General features: G+C 44.4%; 1 protein-coding gene across 1 annotated transcript in view; it reads left to right on the plus strand.

Annotated features, from left to right (window-relative positions):
- metap2a (methionyl aminopeptidase 2a) overlaps positions 1-16,893 on the plus strand; it is a 40,100-nt gene extending 23,207 nt beyond the window's left edge. Inside the window, 11 exon segments of the mRNA XM_086009877.1 lie at positions 1,640-1,742; positions 4,052-4,106; positions 4,108-4,128; positions 4,130-4,156; positions 4,158-4,216; positions 5,257-5,438; positions 5,538-5,632; positions 7,121-7,217; positions 7,604-7,707; positions 11,777-11,892; positions 16,437-16,893. Coding sequence (XP_085866003.1) covers positions 1,640-1,742; positions 4,052-4,106; positions 4,108-4,128; positions 4,130-4,156; positions 4,158-4,216; positions 5,257-5,438; positions 5,538-5,632; positions 7,121-7,217; positions 7,604-7,707; positions 11,777-11,892; positions 16,437-16,689 — 1,112 coding nt within the window. The 3' untranslated portion in view covers positions 16,690-16,893.

Raw genomic sequence — 16,893 nt, forward strand, 5'->3', positions numbered from 1 at the left:
AAATACTGAAGCGAAGTAATTATTTAATATTTCTGCCATTTCGCTATCGCTGCCTGTGATTTTATCCTGTCCATCGCTTAGTGTTCCTATTCCCAGCCCGACTGACCTTTTATTATTTATGTGCCTGTAAAATATTTTACTGTTTTGTTTTATGTTCCTTGATAATTTTCATTTCATAGTTCCTCTTTGCCTTCCTAATTGTTTTTTTTAACTTCTCTCCTAATCTCTTCGTCTCCTCACTTGTCATGCTCTCCCCTGCTGTCCATGTGTTTAAAAAAGTCCAGGAAATAGTGTTTTATTACAACATGGAATATAAAAGTCAAGATGTAATGGTGAATTGATATAAATCCTTAGTGGGACTGCAGTTGGAGTATTGTGTACAGTTTTGGACTCCACACTATAGGAACGATGTTGAGACAATAGAAAGCGGACAGTGCAGATTTACTAGGATATTGCCTAGAATAAGGAAACAGAAGTATGAAGACAGCAGAAAAATAAGAAATAGGAGCAGGAGTAGGCCAATCAGCACTTCGAGCCTGCAATTCAATAAGATCTTCGACCTCAACTCCACCTTACCGCACTATCCCCATATCCCTTGATTCCCTTAATATCCAAAAATCTATCGATCTCAGCCTTGAATATACTCAACGACTGAGCATCCACAGCCCTCTGGGGGAGAGAATCACAAAGATTCACCACCCTGTGTGAAGAAATCTCTCCTCATCTCAGTCCTAAATGGCCAACCCCTTATCCTGAGACTGTGACCCCTGGTTCTAGACTCCCCAGCCACGAGAAACATCCTCCCTGCATCTACCCTGTCAAGCCCCTTAAGAATTTTATACGCTTCAATGCGATCACCTCTCATTCTTCTAAACTCTAGGGAATCACTAAAAGCTGGTGGACAGGTACAAAAATAATTTTAAAAATCGAATGGAATGTTGGCCTTTATCTCGAGAAGGCTGGAATACAAAGGGTTGTTATGTTAAAGTTATATAAAGTTCTGGTTAGACCCCATTTGGAGTACTGTGTTTTCTGGGCCTCAGGAAGGATAGATTGGCCTTGGTGGGGATGCAGTGCAGATTCACCAGAATGATACTGAGGCTAAAAGGGTTAAATTATGAAGACAGGCTGCACAGACTAGGTTTGTATTCCCTCGAGTATAGAAGATTAAGGGATGATCTAATTTGAGGTGTTTAAGATGATTAAAGGATTTAATTAGGTAGATAGAGAGAAACTCTTTCCTCTGGTGGGGGGAGTCCAGAACAAGGGGGCATAACCTTAAAATTAGAGCCAGGCCGTTCAGGGGTGATGTCAGGAAGCACTTCTTCACACAAAGGTTGGTGGAAATCTGGAACTTCCCCCCCCCCCCCCCCCCCAAAAAAGCTGTTGAGGCTGGGGGTCAACTGAAAATTTCAAAACTGGGATTGACAGATTTTTGTTAGAAGGGTATTAAGGGTTACGGAACCAAGGCGGATAGATGGAGTTGCGATACAGATCGGCTGTGATCGAATTGAATGGCAGAAGCAGGCTTGAGGGACTGAATAGTCTCCTGTTCCTCCGTTAGAGATTTTAATACAATTCAGTGTTTTACACAGCTGTTGTTAATCTGTGTCTTAAGAATGCTTTTATCTGTGAACAGCAAAAGTTCAGACAGATCCTCCTTCCATTCCGATTTGTGAGCTGTTCCCTTCCGGCATATTTCTTAAAGGGCAAGAATGTGAATATCCACCTTTACAGGATGGGTAAGTTCTTAATCCAAATACTACTGTGTGTTTATATATATTTATATAAGTTAGACTTTTTCCCTTCCCTCTTGGTTTTACGCCAGCTTTGTTCTAGAGCAGAAAATGCCTTTTGACATTTTTACAAGTTTTTGTTGGTGCCTGTTGTTACATGAAAGTAGTACAGGAAACTTTGGTTTATCCGGAGGTTAATGCTCGAGCCACCGGCAAAAATCAGGAGCTGTTTCGTTAGTTTTTTTTTCTTTTCGTTGCTTTTTTTTCACCAGTCAGGCTCTGCAAGGTCTCGCTGAAGCTGTTGCTAAGCGACAGAGACGCTTGCAAGGTACGGCCGACTGTTTAGAAGCTGTTGCTAAGCAACAGGGTTTGTTGCCAGATACGGAGCTCAAAATCTCCGTATGTTTCAACATTAACGCTGGTTTGTCCGGCAGTTTTGATGGGACGGCAACAGCTCGGTCCCGTCGGTGCCGGATAGCACAAAGTTTCCTGTAGTTGGTCTTCACTACAAACCAAACAAAAAGACAGTTTGAACCTGATCTTTTGCACTAATGTGTGTTGTATTAATGGCTCCAATAACCCCTCAGTCGTTGCTATTGAATTTCTGTAAGATAAAAGGGATATTCTTGAATTCCACCATCAAACGAGGGCTGTTGGTGCTTGGAACACTTGCCTGTCTAAGGCACCTGGTGTTGAGCACTCCCAGGTCAGGTATAGCATGGTTGGATGCAGTTTAAAACTCCCTCTCCTCTAGCCTCAATATTTTCCTTGAGTCCCAACTTCACACCATTATGCCATACTTCACTTGAAATCCTTCCATTTCTCATCCATTGGGCTCTGACTGATTAGGGGTCGCTTTGTGCTGTGGGGCAAAGCTTATTAGGAGCCAATGTTCCGGTTAGGCTGCATGGCCACGCAGCGGTCTGGAGGTCCCGCGCAGGCCACTCGTCTGCTTTTAAATGGAAGAAACTGTGCATGCAAGATCATTTGAATGCCTGTTAAGGGGGCCGTGCACCCAAAAAAATTTTAGCGGGAACATTGTTAGGAGCTGGATCATGACTGCTCCCACTGACTTCACGCAGAACCCCACAGCCAGCAGGGAGAAGAGACTTTGAAGCCATCAGTGGATTTGAACCTGTTTTGTTCCAGATTAATTCTGAAACAGAAAATGCGACGTCATTTAAAATCCCTGTAATTTGCTGGTGCCGTTGACTCTATGAAAGTAGCACCAAGCCTAGAATGAAATCAGTGCAAATTGAAATTGATGGTGTTTACAGTTTTAATCCTAATCGTTTGTCTTTTGTATTACATTTTATTCCAATAGATTGTGTTAAATTCGTAGTCTTGCTTTTATTCTGGTATGAATATAAACCTGCCTGGAAGCATTAATTATAAAGATTGCATTTCTATAAGGCCTTTCACGACCTCAGGACTTCTCGAAGCACTTTACAGCCAATTAAGTACTTTTGAAGTCTTATGTTCCCTGTAACATTTTTTGGCCCTTCGCAGCCCCTTTAAGGAGCAGTGTGCGGCCGGCGCACTTTACAGGGAACACTGGTCACTGTTGTAATGTAGGAAACGCAGCAGCCAATTTGTGCACAGCAAGCTCCCACAAACAGCAATGTGATAGTGACCAGATAATTATGGCTAATTTTAAACAGGTTTCTGTTAACTGCTTTTTGGAAAAGCTTTGTTTTTGTGAGGGGTGAGGCAAATTCCTTATCTGGAATATAGATTGTAGCTTCAAAGGATGGATCACCTCTGTTTATATTAATGACTTGCAGACAACCCCTGTCAGTTTACTTTGGCATTGGAGCCTTGCAATAGTATATTCTCTGTAGTTCAGCAAGTGACCGTACTGCAGGTCACTGCACTGAGACCGAAGTCATCAAAAGACTCTGCTTCAAGGGAATATGAACCTTGAAATGATTTGGAATTAGTCAACAGTTTATTGTAGTGTTGAAAGTTAAGTACTGAAATGGCCATTTTAATCTGCCGGTTGAATTTGTTATGTGTAGTCCTTTCTCATAATTCAGCCTGAAAAATAGTGTTATATTTTCTGCCTATTGGAGAGATGAGGATATGCAGTGGACAATCCATTGCACACCTCGTATAACCCAGTAGTGAAGGAGGCACACTATGCATAAAGTTACGTTTCGGTTCCAAAGAGGTGTACACATGAGTAAAGAGGCAGCTTGATTTATAACGAGGGGTTATTGCAAGTTTAGTATCTCTCGGGCCTTGCTTATAGTTGGGCTAGTTCTGGTGAGATCAATCATCTTTATTCTATTCCCCCCCCCCCCCGGGCATTCAGAACGTACCTCTGCTTGGCGCATGACCAGTGAGGAGAAGAAGGTATTAAATCAAGCCAAGTGAGGAGACCTGGAACGATTTTTAGACAAGCAGCTGAAACGCACAGGGCAAGTGCGCAAGTACGTCAAGAGCTGGCTCAAGCCAGGGATGACCATGATTGAGATCTGGTAAGTAAAGTGTCCCTGCTTTACAAACTATTAATGTTAAGCAGCTGATAGTGGTTATGTTGCGTTAGCGAGTTCAAATCCCACCATTGCAGTTTGAGAATTTTAATTCCACTTTTTTAAAATGGTACTGGTAAAAGTGAGCATGAAGCTGTGGGATTGTCATAAAAACCCAGTTGGTTCGCTAATGTCCTTTAGGGAAGGAAACCTGCCGTCCGAGCCTGGTCTGACCTATATGTGACGCCACACCAACCCGGTTGACTCATAACTGCCGTCTGAAGTGGCCTAGCAAGCCACTCAGTTGGCCCACCATCACCTTGTAGGGCAACTTGGGATTGGCAATAAATGCTGGCCTTGTTGGAGACACCTACGTACATACAGTCCCTCTGTTTTCCCATTAGCAGCAAGAAGGGAGAGTGCATGATCCGCTGCCAGGTCATGACTGACATGCTGAGGGGCAGGCCACGAACGCCAAAAGCTGAATGCTACATTGTATTGACGCTCCCTGGTCTAGATCATCGTAGAACAGCTATATAACTGTGGCTAGTCTTTCTGACTTAGATTATTTTTCTTTAAGTAATCTATGCAGTTGGGGCTTCTTTAAGGAGGAAATGTATTTAAATGAAGGATGTTAATGCCAGTGACTGGCTGCCTACTGGGAACTGGATGCCGACGCCTACAGCTGACTTTCTTGGTCGCTCATAACTGGCAGGGAGCGCAAAGACCTTCATACAATCATTGCTTTTAATCCAGGTCTCATGTATACTTCATGTTCCGTCTAATTTCATAGTTACATTTTTCAAATTAAAAAATGTCAAATGCCAGACATCTGAAGTAAAAGCAGAACATGCTAGACACACCGCTGGTTCATCCGGCTGTGAAGAGAGATAAGATGAGCTAATGCTTTACCCTTCCTCAGAACTGGTGAAATGCTTTGTGTATCTTGACCTAATGACCTTTCCGACCAATATATGGTGGAAGGGTGCCGTGTGACCCCTTTACATGCCAGAAGGAAAGAATAACGACAAACTTTCATCTTGCAGTGAAAAGCTGGAAGATTGCTCCCGGAAGTTGATCAAAGAGAACGGGTTGAGCGCCGGCCTGGCCTTTCCGACCGGCTGCTCCCTGAACAACTGTGCGGCCCACTACACACCCAATGCAGGAGACCCAACCGTGCTGCAGTACGACGACGTCTGCAAAATTGATTTTGGAACCCACATCAATGGTTGGCCAGGTTTTATTTTAGGCTGGACCTTCTGAAATGTTTCAAGTCTTTTGGGATTCTATTTCAGCAGATGCTTAATTTGACCTTTCTCCTCCACAGGTCATATTATTGACTGTGCTTTCACAGTCGCATTTAACCCCAAATATGACAAGCTTATAGAAGCTGTTAGAGATGCTACTAATACTGGTATCAAGGTAAGCTAGAAATATAAACCACAAGTTTATAATAAAAGAAAAATCTGCAGGTGCTGGAATCTGAATCTAAAACAGAATACGCTCGGCAGGTCAGGGAGAGAACATGTGAGTTAATGTTTTGGGCACGAACCCTTTTGTCCGAACTGGACGACCTGAAACATTAACTCCTCCGTTCTCTCCACAGCAGCTGACTGACCTGCTGCGTGTTTCCAGTATTTTGTGTTTGTCATTAAGCTAGAAATATCTTTAACACATTATCTGTTGGTCGTAATTCGGTGGCTTATTAACCTGACCAAGGCTTCACTAAGTCACATGGGTACCTGCATAGAATATTCCAAAAGTAGGGAAATAATGTACTTTTTACATGAAATTGATGCAGTCCAGATTAAGTATCATCTTTCACACGTCAGGAGTGTCAACTTGGCTCAGTTGATAAGATTGCCAGTTGAGTCTCACAAGATAGGAAGGCGGCCATTCAGCCCATCTAAGTTCATTAGAAGGCGGTGGGTTTAAATCCTACTCCAGCGTGTAACCTAGGCCGACATTAGTGAGGGAGTGCAGCACTTTGAGGTGCCAGCCTTTGGGTGAGACGTTAATTTGAGGCCATGTCCCTCTGTTCTAGAGGTTTTGTCCCATGGTACTGTTTGAAGAGGAAGAGGGATTCCTGGCATCCTGACTAACATTCCTTCCTGAACCAACACTCGACTCATCATTCGTCTCATTGCTGTTTGTGGAACCTTAACTGCCACATTCACCGACTCAACAGTTGCTGCACTTGTGAAAATTGAGGGATGTAAACGATGTATTGCACAGTTTAAATGAGCTGGATCCATGAAATTTGGCTGAAGTTATTCAAAAATGTATGGTTTTTCCTCCCCCCCCCCCCCCCCCCCCCCTTGTTTTATTTAAATTTGATTTGTATTTTCTGTTTCAAAAGAGCTCCTAAGTTGCAGGACTGTATCAGCTGCTTGCTGGCCTGGCCCCTGTGATCGGTCAGCGGCCCAGCACAACTAGAAGTGTTGTACAACAAAAACACCTCCTCCTGCGAGATTGGCCAGCTCCTCCCACATTCCCAAAGCAGTTCCCCCAATATTTGCACAGCATCATTTCCAACAGCGTTGCTACTATTTACCAAATGACTTGCAAAAAGATATTTGGTGAGGTTTAATATTTAACAGTCAACTCTGTTTTGGAAAATAGGGCATGGTCGAGCAAGGACTAGAAGCATGAAACACTGTGCAGAGCAAGCACGTCAATTTGGCATCTCAAACTATTCACTACATAAAACTCGCGCGAGAGGGTGTGGGGAGGCGCCATCAATGGGGGGCTGGGGGGAAGAGAGAGCTGGATTATGCCACGTTCCTGTAGCCGAGCCTTTTGAAAGGTTTCTAAAGTGACACAGGCTGTTCGGTGACTCGAGGGTTGCATTTGACAGAAATCCGATGCTTTCATCTGCCACTCAGATCTGGATGTATTTTTTATTTTTAGAATGCGGGGATTGATGTTCGCCTTTGTGACATTGGCGAATCCATTCAGGAAGTCATGGAGTCCTATGAAGTTGAAATTGATGGCAAAACCTACCAAGGTATCAGCTGAACATACTGACTGTTTAGAGTTGCGTTGGAGCATTTTTTCCTCCTTTCCCCACCTCCTATAACCAGGGTCACTGAGGCCCGTTGTAGCACCCCTGTCGTCGCCCCATCTCAGGCGCACGCACCCGGGGACAAACCTGGGACGTTCCTAGTCGGTATAGTTTAGAAACGCACTGCCTTAACCAGCCGAGCCCTTAGTCAGCTCCTGGATTAAGGGTATCATTTGCGCTCTGGATTTGACCACTCGTATTGCATTCAGAGGTCTAGCGCGTTGCCGTAGTGGAGACTTTCTAGATGTATTTCAAGTGTGTGTCTTCTATAAAGTGTATGCTCATCTGCGCCTTGTGTAAAGTTTGACTGATTTATATCTTCTTAACAGTAAAACCAATCCGCAACCTAAATGGACATTCCATTGGGCAGTACAGGATACACGCAGGGAAAACTGTGCCAATTGTCAAAGGTGGAGAAGCAACCAGAATGGAGGTAAAGGACATTAAGTTCTGATCTTTAATTCAATTTCTCAACATTCCACATAAGCCCAGGTCAGTAATGGGATATAGTGAACAACACCTCTTTCTGAATATCATGGGGTGGAGGGAGAATCTCGCTCCTGTGTCTTTGCTTCCTGTGTCATATGAAGTGTACTTCTGTATGTGATCAGTTCTTTTTCTAGTCGCCTTCAGACTCTCTTGTTAGGTGAAGAAAGTAGTTAACTTTTTTCTCCCTTTTTTTGTATTTCCTAAAAGGTATCTCATAGGAACAGAGGAGGCCATTCAACCCCTCGAGCCTGTTCCGACATTCAATCGGATCATGGCTGATCTGCACCTCCGCTCCATTTACCTGCCTTTGATCTGTAACCCCCTGATACCCTTACCTAACAAAAAGCAGCACATTGAAGTATCAGTGGCCGGTACAGGTGCAGCACTGACTTCTTTCCACACACAAATATATTCAGTGTCTGTTTGGCTGGGAATGACAGCTTGGATTAAAGGGTGCCTCACCACTGAGGCACGGCCCTGAAGTTCTCTCCTGGAGATTTTGAAACATCCCCTAGTATTTTGGACTCGTCCCACAGTTTTGTTTGACCAGTGCCCCTCTTGCACTGAATGGGTTCCGATCTGGCAGTGCCACCCTCTGAGGGTGGGCACATTCTCACTGCCTGCTCTTGAACCAGTGGTGGTCTTCCTGAAAATATTATGGGTGGCCCCTTTCTCTTAAAGTATTTCCTGGCACTATTTCCCGAGGGAGATTGATGACTGAAGTAACGAGGGAATTTGAATGCCTGTTCTGGAGGAAGAATCTGAGACCGCCCGATAAGGAACCAAAACAGCTGGCAGCATGGTGGAAATGTTATAGCCACCGTCTCGTGCAGATGAGGCTGGTGTTAAGCCTATTGGTGGAGGGGGGGGTTTCTGTCATAATATACATCATGAAGCTTGGGAGGAAATATCATTTGTAGACCTTCAAAACCCCGTTGTAGAAATATGCATTTGAGAAATTGTGTGCAAAAGACTGGATTATTGAGGATCCAGTTATCCCTGCTTCATGACCGGATTACATTGCGACAGTGACTACACTTCAAAAGTAATTCATTGGCAGTGAGGTGCTTTGGGACATCCTGTGGGTGTGAGACATGCTATATAAATGCAGGGTCTTCTCTCTTTCCCTCCCTTCCTTTCTCGAGGTTCCCAAATACTAGTTGGATTACACACTCGTGCCCCGAGTTGAAATTAAACCAAGTAAGTTGTGGTTCCTCACAGCAGGATGAAGGATTCTGTAGATTACAGCTCTTGTATTCTTCCCATCTCCTCCACTAGTAGTCGAGGAAAGCATTGAGTTGTGTAGTACAGAAGCAAAATACTGTGGATGCTGGAAACCTGAAAGAGAAAATACTGGAAACACTGACAACAACAACAACTTGTATTTATATAGCGCCTTTAACATAGTAAAACGTCCCAAGGTGCTGCACGGCAGTATTAGAAGACAAAAAATTTGACACCGAGCCGCGTAAGGAGCAATTAGGGCAGGTGACCAAACGCTTGGTCAAAGAGGTAGGTTTTAAGGAATGTCTTAAAGGAGGAGAGAGGGGTAGCGAGGTGGTGAGGTTTAGGCAGGGAATTCCAGAGCTTAGGGCCTAGGCAACAGAAGGCACGGCCACCAATGGTTGAGCGATTTATAATCAGGGATGCTCAAGAGGGCAGAATTAGAGGAGCGCAGATATCTTGAGGGGGGGGTGCTGTGGGGCTGGAGGAGATTACAGAGATGGGGGCGAGGCCGTGGAGGGATTTCAAAACAAGGATGAGAGTTTTGAAATCGAGGCGTTGCTTAACTGGGAGCCAATGTAGGTCAACGAGCACAGGGGAAGCTCATTTCAGGGTCAGATATGACACAGGTTGCGAACAGTGTGATTCAGCCTCAGACAGATGTTAGAGAGAGGGATGGAGTCAGTGGCTAGGGAACGGAGTTTGTGGCAGGGACCGAAAACAATAGCTTCGATCTTCCCAATATTTAATTGGAGAAAATTTCTGTTCTTCCAATACTGGATGTCGGACAAGCGGTCTGACAATTTAGAGACAGTGGAGGGGTTGAGAGAAGTGGTAGTGAGGTAGAGCTGGGTGTCGTCAGCGTACATGTGGAAACTGAAGCTGTGCTTTCGGATGATGTCGCCAAGGGGCAATATGTAGATGAGAAATAGGAGGGGGCCAAGGATAGATCTTTGGGGAACACCAGAGGTAACGATGTGGGAGCGGGAAGAGAAGCCGTTGCAGGCGATTCTCTGGCTACGATTAGATAGATAAGAATGGAACCGGGCGAGCTGGACGACGGTGGAGAGGCGTTGGAGAAGGATGGAGTGGTCAACCATGTCAAAGGCTGCAAACAAGTCAAGAAGGACGAGGAGGGATAGTTTACCTTTGTCACAGTCACAAAGGATGTTATTTGTGACTTTGAGAGCTGTTTCGGTACTGTGGCAGGGCGGAAACCTGATTGGAGGGATTCAAACATGGACTTGCAGGAAAGATGGGCACGGATTTGGGAGGCGACAACACGTTCAAGGACTTTGGAGAGGAAAGGCAGGTTGGAGATGGGGCGGTAGTTTGCAAAGACGGAGGGGTCAAGGGTTGTTCTTTTGATGGGATGATGACGGCAGATTTGAGGGAGAGCAGACAGTACCTGAGGATAGAGAACCGTTAACAATGTCACTAACATGGGAGCCAGAAAAGGAAGTTGGATGGTCAGCAGTTTGGTGGGAATAGGGTCGAGGGAGCAGGAAGTCGGTCTCATGGACAAGATGAGCTCGGAGAGGCCATGAGGGGAGATCGGTGAGGAACTGGAGAAAGATGTGAGTTCAGGGCTAGGGCAGGGGGGAACCTTCGAGGAAGTTTGGCCCAGTGGGCTAGGGGAAGGAAGGGAAGTGGCAGAGGCAGCTGAACGGATGGTCTCAATCTTAGAGATAAAGAAGTCCATGAGCTCCTCACACTTGTTGTCGGAGGTGAGGGTGGAGGAGGCAGGGGAGAGGGGTTTAAGAAGACGGTTAGCAGTGGAGAATAGCCGGGGTATATCTTTGCATTCCAGAATGATTCTGGAATAGTGAGCAATTTTGGCAGCAATGTTCCCTTTAATTTTTTTTCGGGTGCGCAAACCTTTTCAAATTCCCGTGCATGCGCGGTTTTCCTATTGTGAAGCCAGCAAGCAGCCTATGCGGGAGCTCCAGACAGCCGTGCAGCGCCACAGCTTATAGGGAACATTGCTCATCAGCTCAAGCAGGATCTGTGGAAAGAGAAACCGAGTTAACGTTTCAGGTCAATGACCTTTCGTCAGAACTGGCTGCGTAGCACGTCGCATAGAACAGAAGGTTCATGTTCTGGTCTCTGTTGAGTTAACTCATGCAGCGGAGAAGAACAAGAAGAATGCCCCAAGTATAAAGGAGATACACTGAGATTTCAGAGAGAGAAGATTGAGGGGGAACCTAATAGAAGGCTAAAAAGAAACAAAGACTTGCATTTCTATAGCGCCTTTCACAACCTCAGGACGTCCCAAAGCGCTTTACAGCCAATGAAGTACTTTTTGAAGTGTAGTCACTGTTGTAATGTAGGATGTAGATGAAGTAAACTTTGCACCATAAAGTCACAAGGCAACCAGAGGAGGGAAACATGAGTTAGTGAAAAGTACACTTAGAGCAGATAAGAACTTCTCCATTCAGTGATAGTGTTCAGTAATCAGCAAGGAGGGGTGTTAGAAAGCTGGGGTGGGAGCATTGAAATGCAGTTGGATGCTAGCTTGGGGGGGAGTTGGCATTTGATAGGCCAAAAGGTCTTTTATCAACTGTTGTAGATTTTAGAACAGTTTCCTATAAATTGCAATTAGGAATGATGACTGACCAATGGTTATGATTCATACATCCTGGGGAAACATGTCAGTCAATCATTTGGGTCAAGTCTTGTAGTCTTTTTGTCTAACATCTTGTGCATTGAAGGTTCTTCAATCAGTGTTTGGGGGAAGTCAAGATTTAAAGATTGGACCATTGTCTCTCTCTCTATTTCTCCTCATTTAGGAAGGAGAGGTGTATGCAATAGAGACTTTTGGCAGCACAGGGAAAGGAGTTGTTCACGATGACATGGACTGTTCCCACTATATGAAGAACTTTGATATTGGCCATGTACCAATAAGGTAAGTCTGTAAATATTTTGGAGCAGATGGTCAGTAGAAATCTAACGTGCATTTTCACTATGATTGTATTAATTCAAAAATTAAAACCCCTCTACATTGTATGGAGCTGTAAGCAGGCTTTGGGTTCAGGGTAGTATCTGTCTCTGCCAGGTATTTCTGCAGTTTAGCAAGTGGAACCATTTCATTGTTTCTGTACTTTGCACTGGATAAAACCTAAGTCAGGAAAAGCGTGATCCCCTTCCCACTGTCCAGAGCCCCAAAACACCCCTTCCAGGTGAAACAGCGATTTACTTGTACTTCTCGCAATCTAGTATACTGTATTCGCTGCTCACGATGCGGTCTCCTCTACATTGGGGAGACCAAACGCAGATTGGGTGACCGCTTTGCGGAACACCTCCGTTCAGTCCGTAAGGGTGACCCCGAGCTTCCGGTCTCCTGTCATTTTAATTCACTGCTCCATTCCCACTCGGACCTCACCGTCCTTGGCCTCTTGCATTGTTCCACGGAAGCTCAATGTAAGCTCGAGGAACAGCACCTCATCTTCCAATTAGGCACTTTACAGCCTTCCGGACTCAATATAGAGTTCAACAATTTCAGATCATAACCTCGGCCTCTATTACATTTTTACTTAAATTTTTTTCCCCACCCCTTTGTTTTGGGTTTTCTCTCTTTTCCCCCCCCCCCCAACCCCCTTTTTTTTTTACATGGCAGCTGTCTCTCATTCTGCCAGTACACTTCACACCTAATCTAGAGCCGTCTTTTGTCTTCACTAGTCCTATCACCATCTCGTCTGGTTTTGAATACCTCTTAATGTCTCTTCACTTTTGTTCTCTCCCAGCCCGGCCTTTCGATCGATTTCATTTCCTTTCCAGTTTTGAAAAAGGGTTTCGACCCAAAACGTCGACTCTATTTTCTCTCCACGGATGTTGCCTGGCCTGCTGAGTTTTTCCAGCATTTTCTGTTGTTATTAAAGCGTGATCACAGTCTGCCAATATTGGCTATAATAGACTGCTTGTTAACATTAAACTCTTAAAGAATGTGCTCGCCTAGTAACACACACCCAACCAACTGTTCTATAAATAAGAGTCGATGGAGTCAAGTTTGTGCTATATTAATCCCATCATTGCATTAGAGGAAAAAACTGAAGATCCCTTTTAAACATAATGGCCTGGAGTCTCCGCTCGGTTGCACTGGTTTTTTGGCGCAATTTGCCTGAAATTGGCCAAACCAGTGCAAAGGATTGTGGGGTTTTAAGCACAAATGATGTTAAGCGCCACTCGAGTTTCCGCGCTAGTTTATAAAACATCGTGTTAGAAGGCCCCGCCCATAAAACTGGCCACATCCCCAGATCAATTGGGAGTTTCCGCTAATTGCGCCCGTTTGCAGACCTTCAGGAAGACTCCAAAAATTAGGCTTTTTTTTAGGCGCAAGGACACTAATAGGCACGGTTTAAAAGCTTTTGAATATAATTTTTTACCAAAACTGACTACTGTACACCAATGTGACTAGCATGGTTCTGTATAGCTTTTAAAATCATTTTCAGTTATTTAAAATTGGGTTACCTACGAAGGTGTGAGGAGGGAGTTGGCTATGATAGATTGGGGAGCTTCATTAAAAGGCAAGACGGTGGATAGGCAATGGCTAACATTTAAGGAACGAATGCATGAATTGCAACAGTTATACATTCCTTTCTGGTGCAAAAACACAAAAGGAAAAGCAGCCCAACCATGGCTAACAAAAGAAATTAAGGGTAGCATTAGATCCAAAGAGGAGTCATATAAAGTTGCCAGAAAAAGTAGCAAGCCTGAGGATTGAGAGCAGTTTAGAATTCAGCAAAAAAAGTCCAAGAGATTGATTAAGAGGGGAAAAATAGAGTATGAGAGTAATCTTGCAAGGAACATAAAAGCAGACTAAAAGCTTCTACAAGTATGTAAAAAGAAAAAGATTAGGGAAGACAAATGTAGGTCCCTTACAGTCAGAAACGGGAGAATTTATAATGGGGAACAAGGAAATGGCAGAGCAATTAAACAAATACTTTGGTTCTGTCTTCACGGAAGAGGACACAAATAACTTCCCAGAAATGCGAGGGAACCAAGGGTCTAGTGAGAAGGAGGAATTAAAGGAAATTAGTAAAAATAGTGCTGGAGAAATTAATGGGACTGAAAGCTGATAAATCCCCAGGGCCTGATAATCTGCATCCCAGAGTACTAACAGAGTTAGCCATGGAAATAGTGGATGCATTGGTTGTCATCTTCCAAAATTCTATAGATTATGGAACAGTTCCTGCAGATTGGAGGGTGGCAAATGTAACCCCACTATTTTAAAAAGGAGGGAAGAGAGAAAACAGGGAACTACAGACCAGTTAGCCTAACATCAGTAGTAGGGAAAATGCTAGAGTCTATTATAAAGGATGTGATAACAGGACACTTAGAAACTATCAATGGGATTAGACAAAGTCAACATGGATTTATGAAAGGGAAATCATGTTTGACAAACCTACTGGAGTTTATTGAGGATGTAACTGGTAGAATAGATAAGGGAGAACCAGCAGACGTGGTGTATTTGGATTTTCAGAAGGCCTTTGATAAAGTGCCACATAAGAGGTTAGTGTGCAAAATTAAAGCACATGGGATTGGGGGTAATATACTGGCATGGATTGAAAATTGGTTAACAGACAGGAAAGAGAGAGTAGGAATAAATGGGACTTTTTCGGGTGGCAGGCGGTGACTAGTGGGGTACCGCAGGGATCAGTGCTTGGGCCCCAGCTATTCACAATATATATCAATGATTTGGATGAGGGAACCAAATGTAATATTTCCAAGTTTGCTGATGACATGAAACTAGGTGGGGTTGTGAGGAGGATGCAAAGAGGCTTCAAGGCGATTTAGACAAGTTGAGTGAGTGGGCAAATACATGGCAGATGCAGTATAACGTGGATAAATGTGAAGTTATCCACTTTGGTAGGGAAAAACAGAAAGGCAGCGTATTATTTAAATGGTGATAAATTGGGAAATGCTGATGTACAGAGGGACCTGGGTGTCCTTGTACACCAGCCACTGAAATCAAACATGCAGGTGCAGCAAGCAGTTAGGAAGGCAAATGGTATGTTGGCCTTCATTGCAAGAGGATTTGAGTACAGCAGCAAGGATGTCTTACTACAGTTGTACAGGGCCTTGGTGAGACCACACCTGGAGTACTGTGTGCAGTTTTGGTCTCCTTACCTAAGAAAGGATATACTTGCCATAGAGGGAGTGCAGCGAAGGTTCACCAGACTGATCCCTGGGATGGCAGGACTGTCGTATGAGGAGAGATTGTGTCGACTAGGTCTGTATTCACTAGAGTTCAGAAGAATGAGGGGGGATCTCATTGAAACGTATAAAATTCTGACAGGGCTAGACAGACTGGATGCAGGGAGGATGTTTCCCCTGGCTGGGGGGGGTCTAGAACGAGGGGGTCACAGTCTCAGGATATAGGGTAGGACATTTAGGACTGAGATGAGGAGAAATCTCTTCACTCAGAGGGTGGTGAACCTGTGGAATTCTCTACCATAGAAGACTGTGGAGGCCAAGTCACTGAATATATTTAAGAAGGAGATAGATAGATTTCTAGACACAAGGCATCAAGGGGTATGGGGAGAGAGCGGGAATATGGTATTGAGATAGAAGATCAGCCATGATCATATTGAATGGCGGAGCAGGCTCGAATGGCCGACTCCTCCTATTTTTCTATGTTTCTACTCACAGGTGATGATTAAAAATGCTTATTTTTTGTGATACTCATTTTCAGCTGTATTAATCAAACTGTGCCAAGTTACCACTCTTAAATGTATCAAGGAATATTTTTTTAAATTAAGTTTTAAAGCGCAGCCCGATTGCATTGATTCATGGTGGATTTTACACTCAGTGATATGCAAATGAGTTTGAGCAGAAACTCGAGGGGGGGAACCAGCGCAATTTGTGCCCGGATTGCTGACTGCACCCAAACTGAAAACTCCACCCCCAATTGTTCAAAGAATGAATATTACAATGAGAGCTGGAACCTTTTTGGTTGGTGGGGTGTGCTTCCTCTGAAACTCACTCAGCAACAAGCAAACAGCAGCAGAGCGAGAGAGTAACGGCGATCATTTCAAACTCTTCATTCTCAGGTTCAGTTCAAAGCTCTCGCTCGGCTACTGTTCGTTTGTTGCTGAGTGAATGTCCCGAGGCTGGGCGATACTGAACGATTGATTCAATAACAGAAAATGCTGGAAATACTCAGCAGGCCAGGCAGCATCGGTGGAGAGAGAGAAACAGAGTTAACGTTTCAGGCCTGGGACCCTTCATCACGTTGACTCTGTTTCTCTCTCCACGGATGTTGCCTGGCCTGCTGAGTGTTTCCAGCATTTTCTGTTATTTCAGATTTCCCGCATCCGCAGTATTTTGCTATTGGATTGATTGCTTCAGCTTTGTCCAGCAATCCATATTTAACTATTGACGAATGATGTGTAAACAGTTCCCTTGTTAAACAGATCAATCAATGTTGTTTGTCGTGCTGTGTTTCTCTAGACTGCCACGAGCAAAACACCTCCTAAATGTTATCAATGAGAACTTTGGGACACTTGCTTTCTGCCGCCGATGGCTAGACCGTTTGGGTGAGAGTAAATACCTCATGGCCTTGAAGAATCTGTGCGATCTGGGTATAGTGGATCCATATCCTCCGCTGTGCGACATCAAAGGCTCGTACACGGCACAGTTCGAGCACACCATCCTGCTTCGCCCAACGTGTAAAGAAGTGGTGAGCCGTGGGGACGATTACTGAGCACATCCAGCGTTTGGCTTTGCTGAGAGGCTGTGCGAATGGTTCCACCTGCAGCGTTCTCCAACCAGTTTGTTTTAGTAATGGACCGGGTTTACGTTTGCCATGTTTTAGAGGGTGGCAATAGGGAGGAAGAGCTTGTATTTCCACCCATCTCACAAATTTTTAATAAAAGGTTTCTGGTGTCTAGGAACTTTTTTATGTTGA

This window comes from Somniosus microcephalus, chromosome 17 (assembly GCF_052327205.1).
Source record: "Somniosus microcephalus isolate GS21.2 chromosome 17, FLI_Smic_1.0, whole genome shotgun sequence".
NCBI classification, from domain to species: domain Eukaryota; kingdom Metazoa; phylum Chordata; class Chondrichthyes; order Squaliformes; family Somniosidae; genus Somniosus; species Somniosus microcephalus.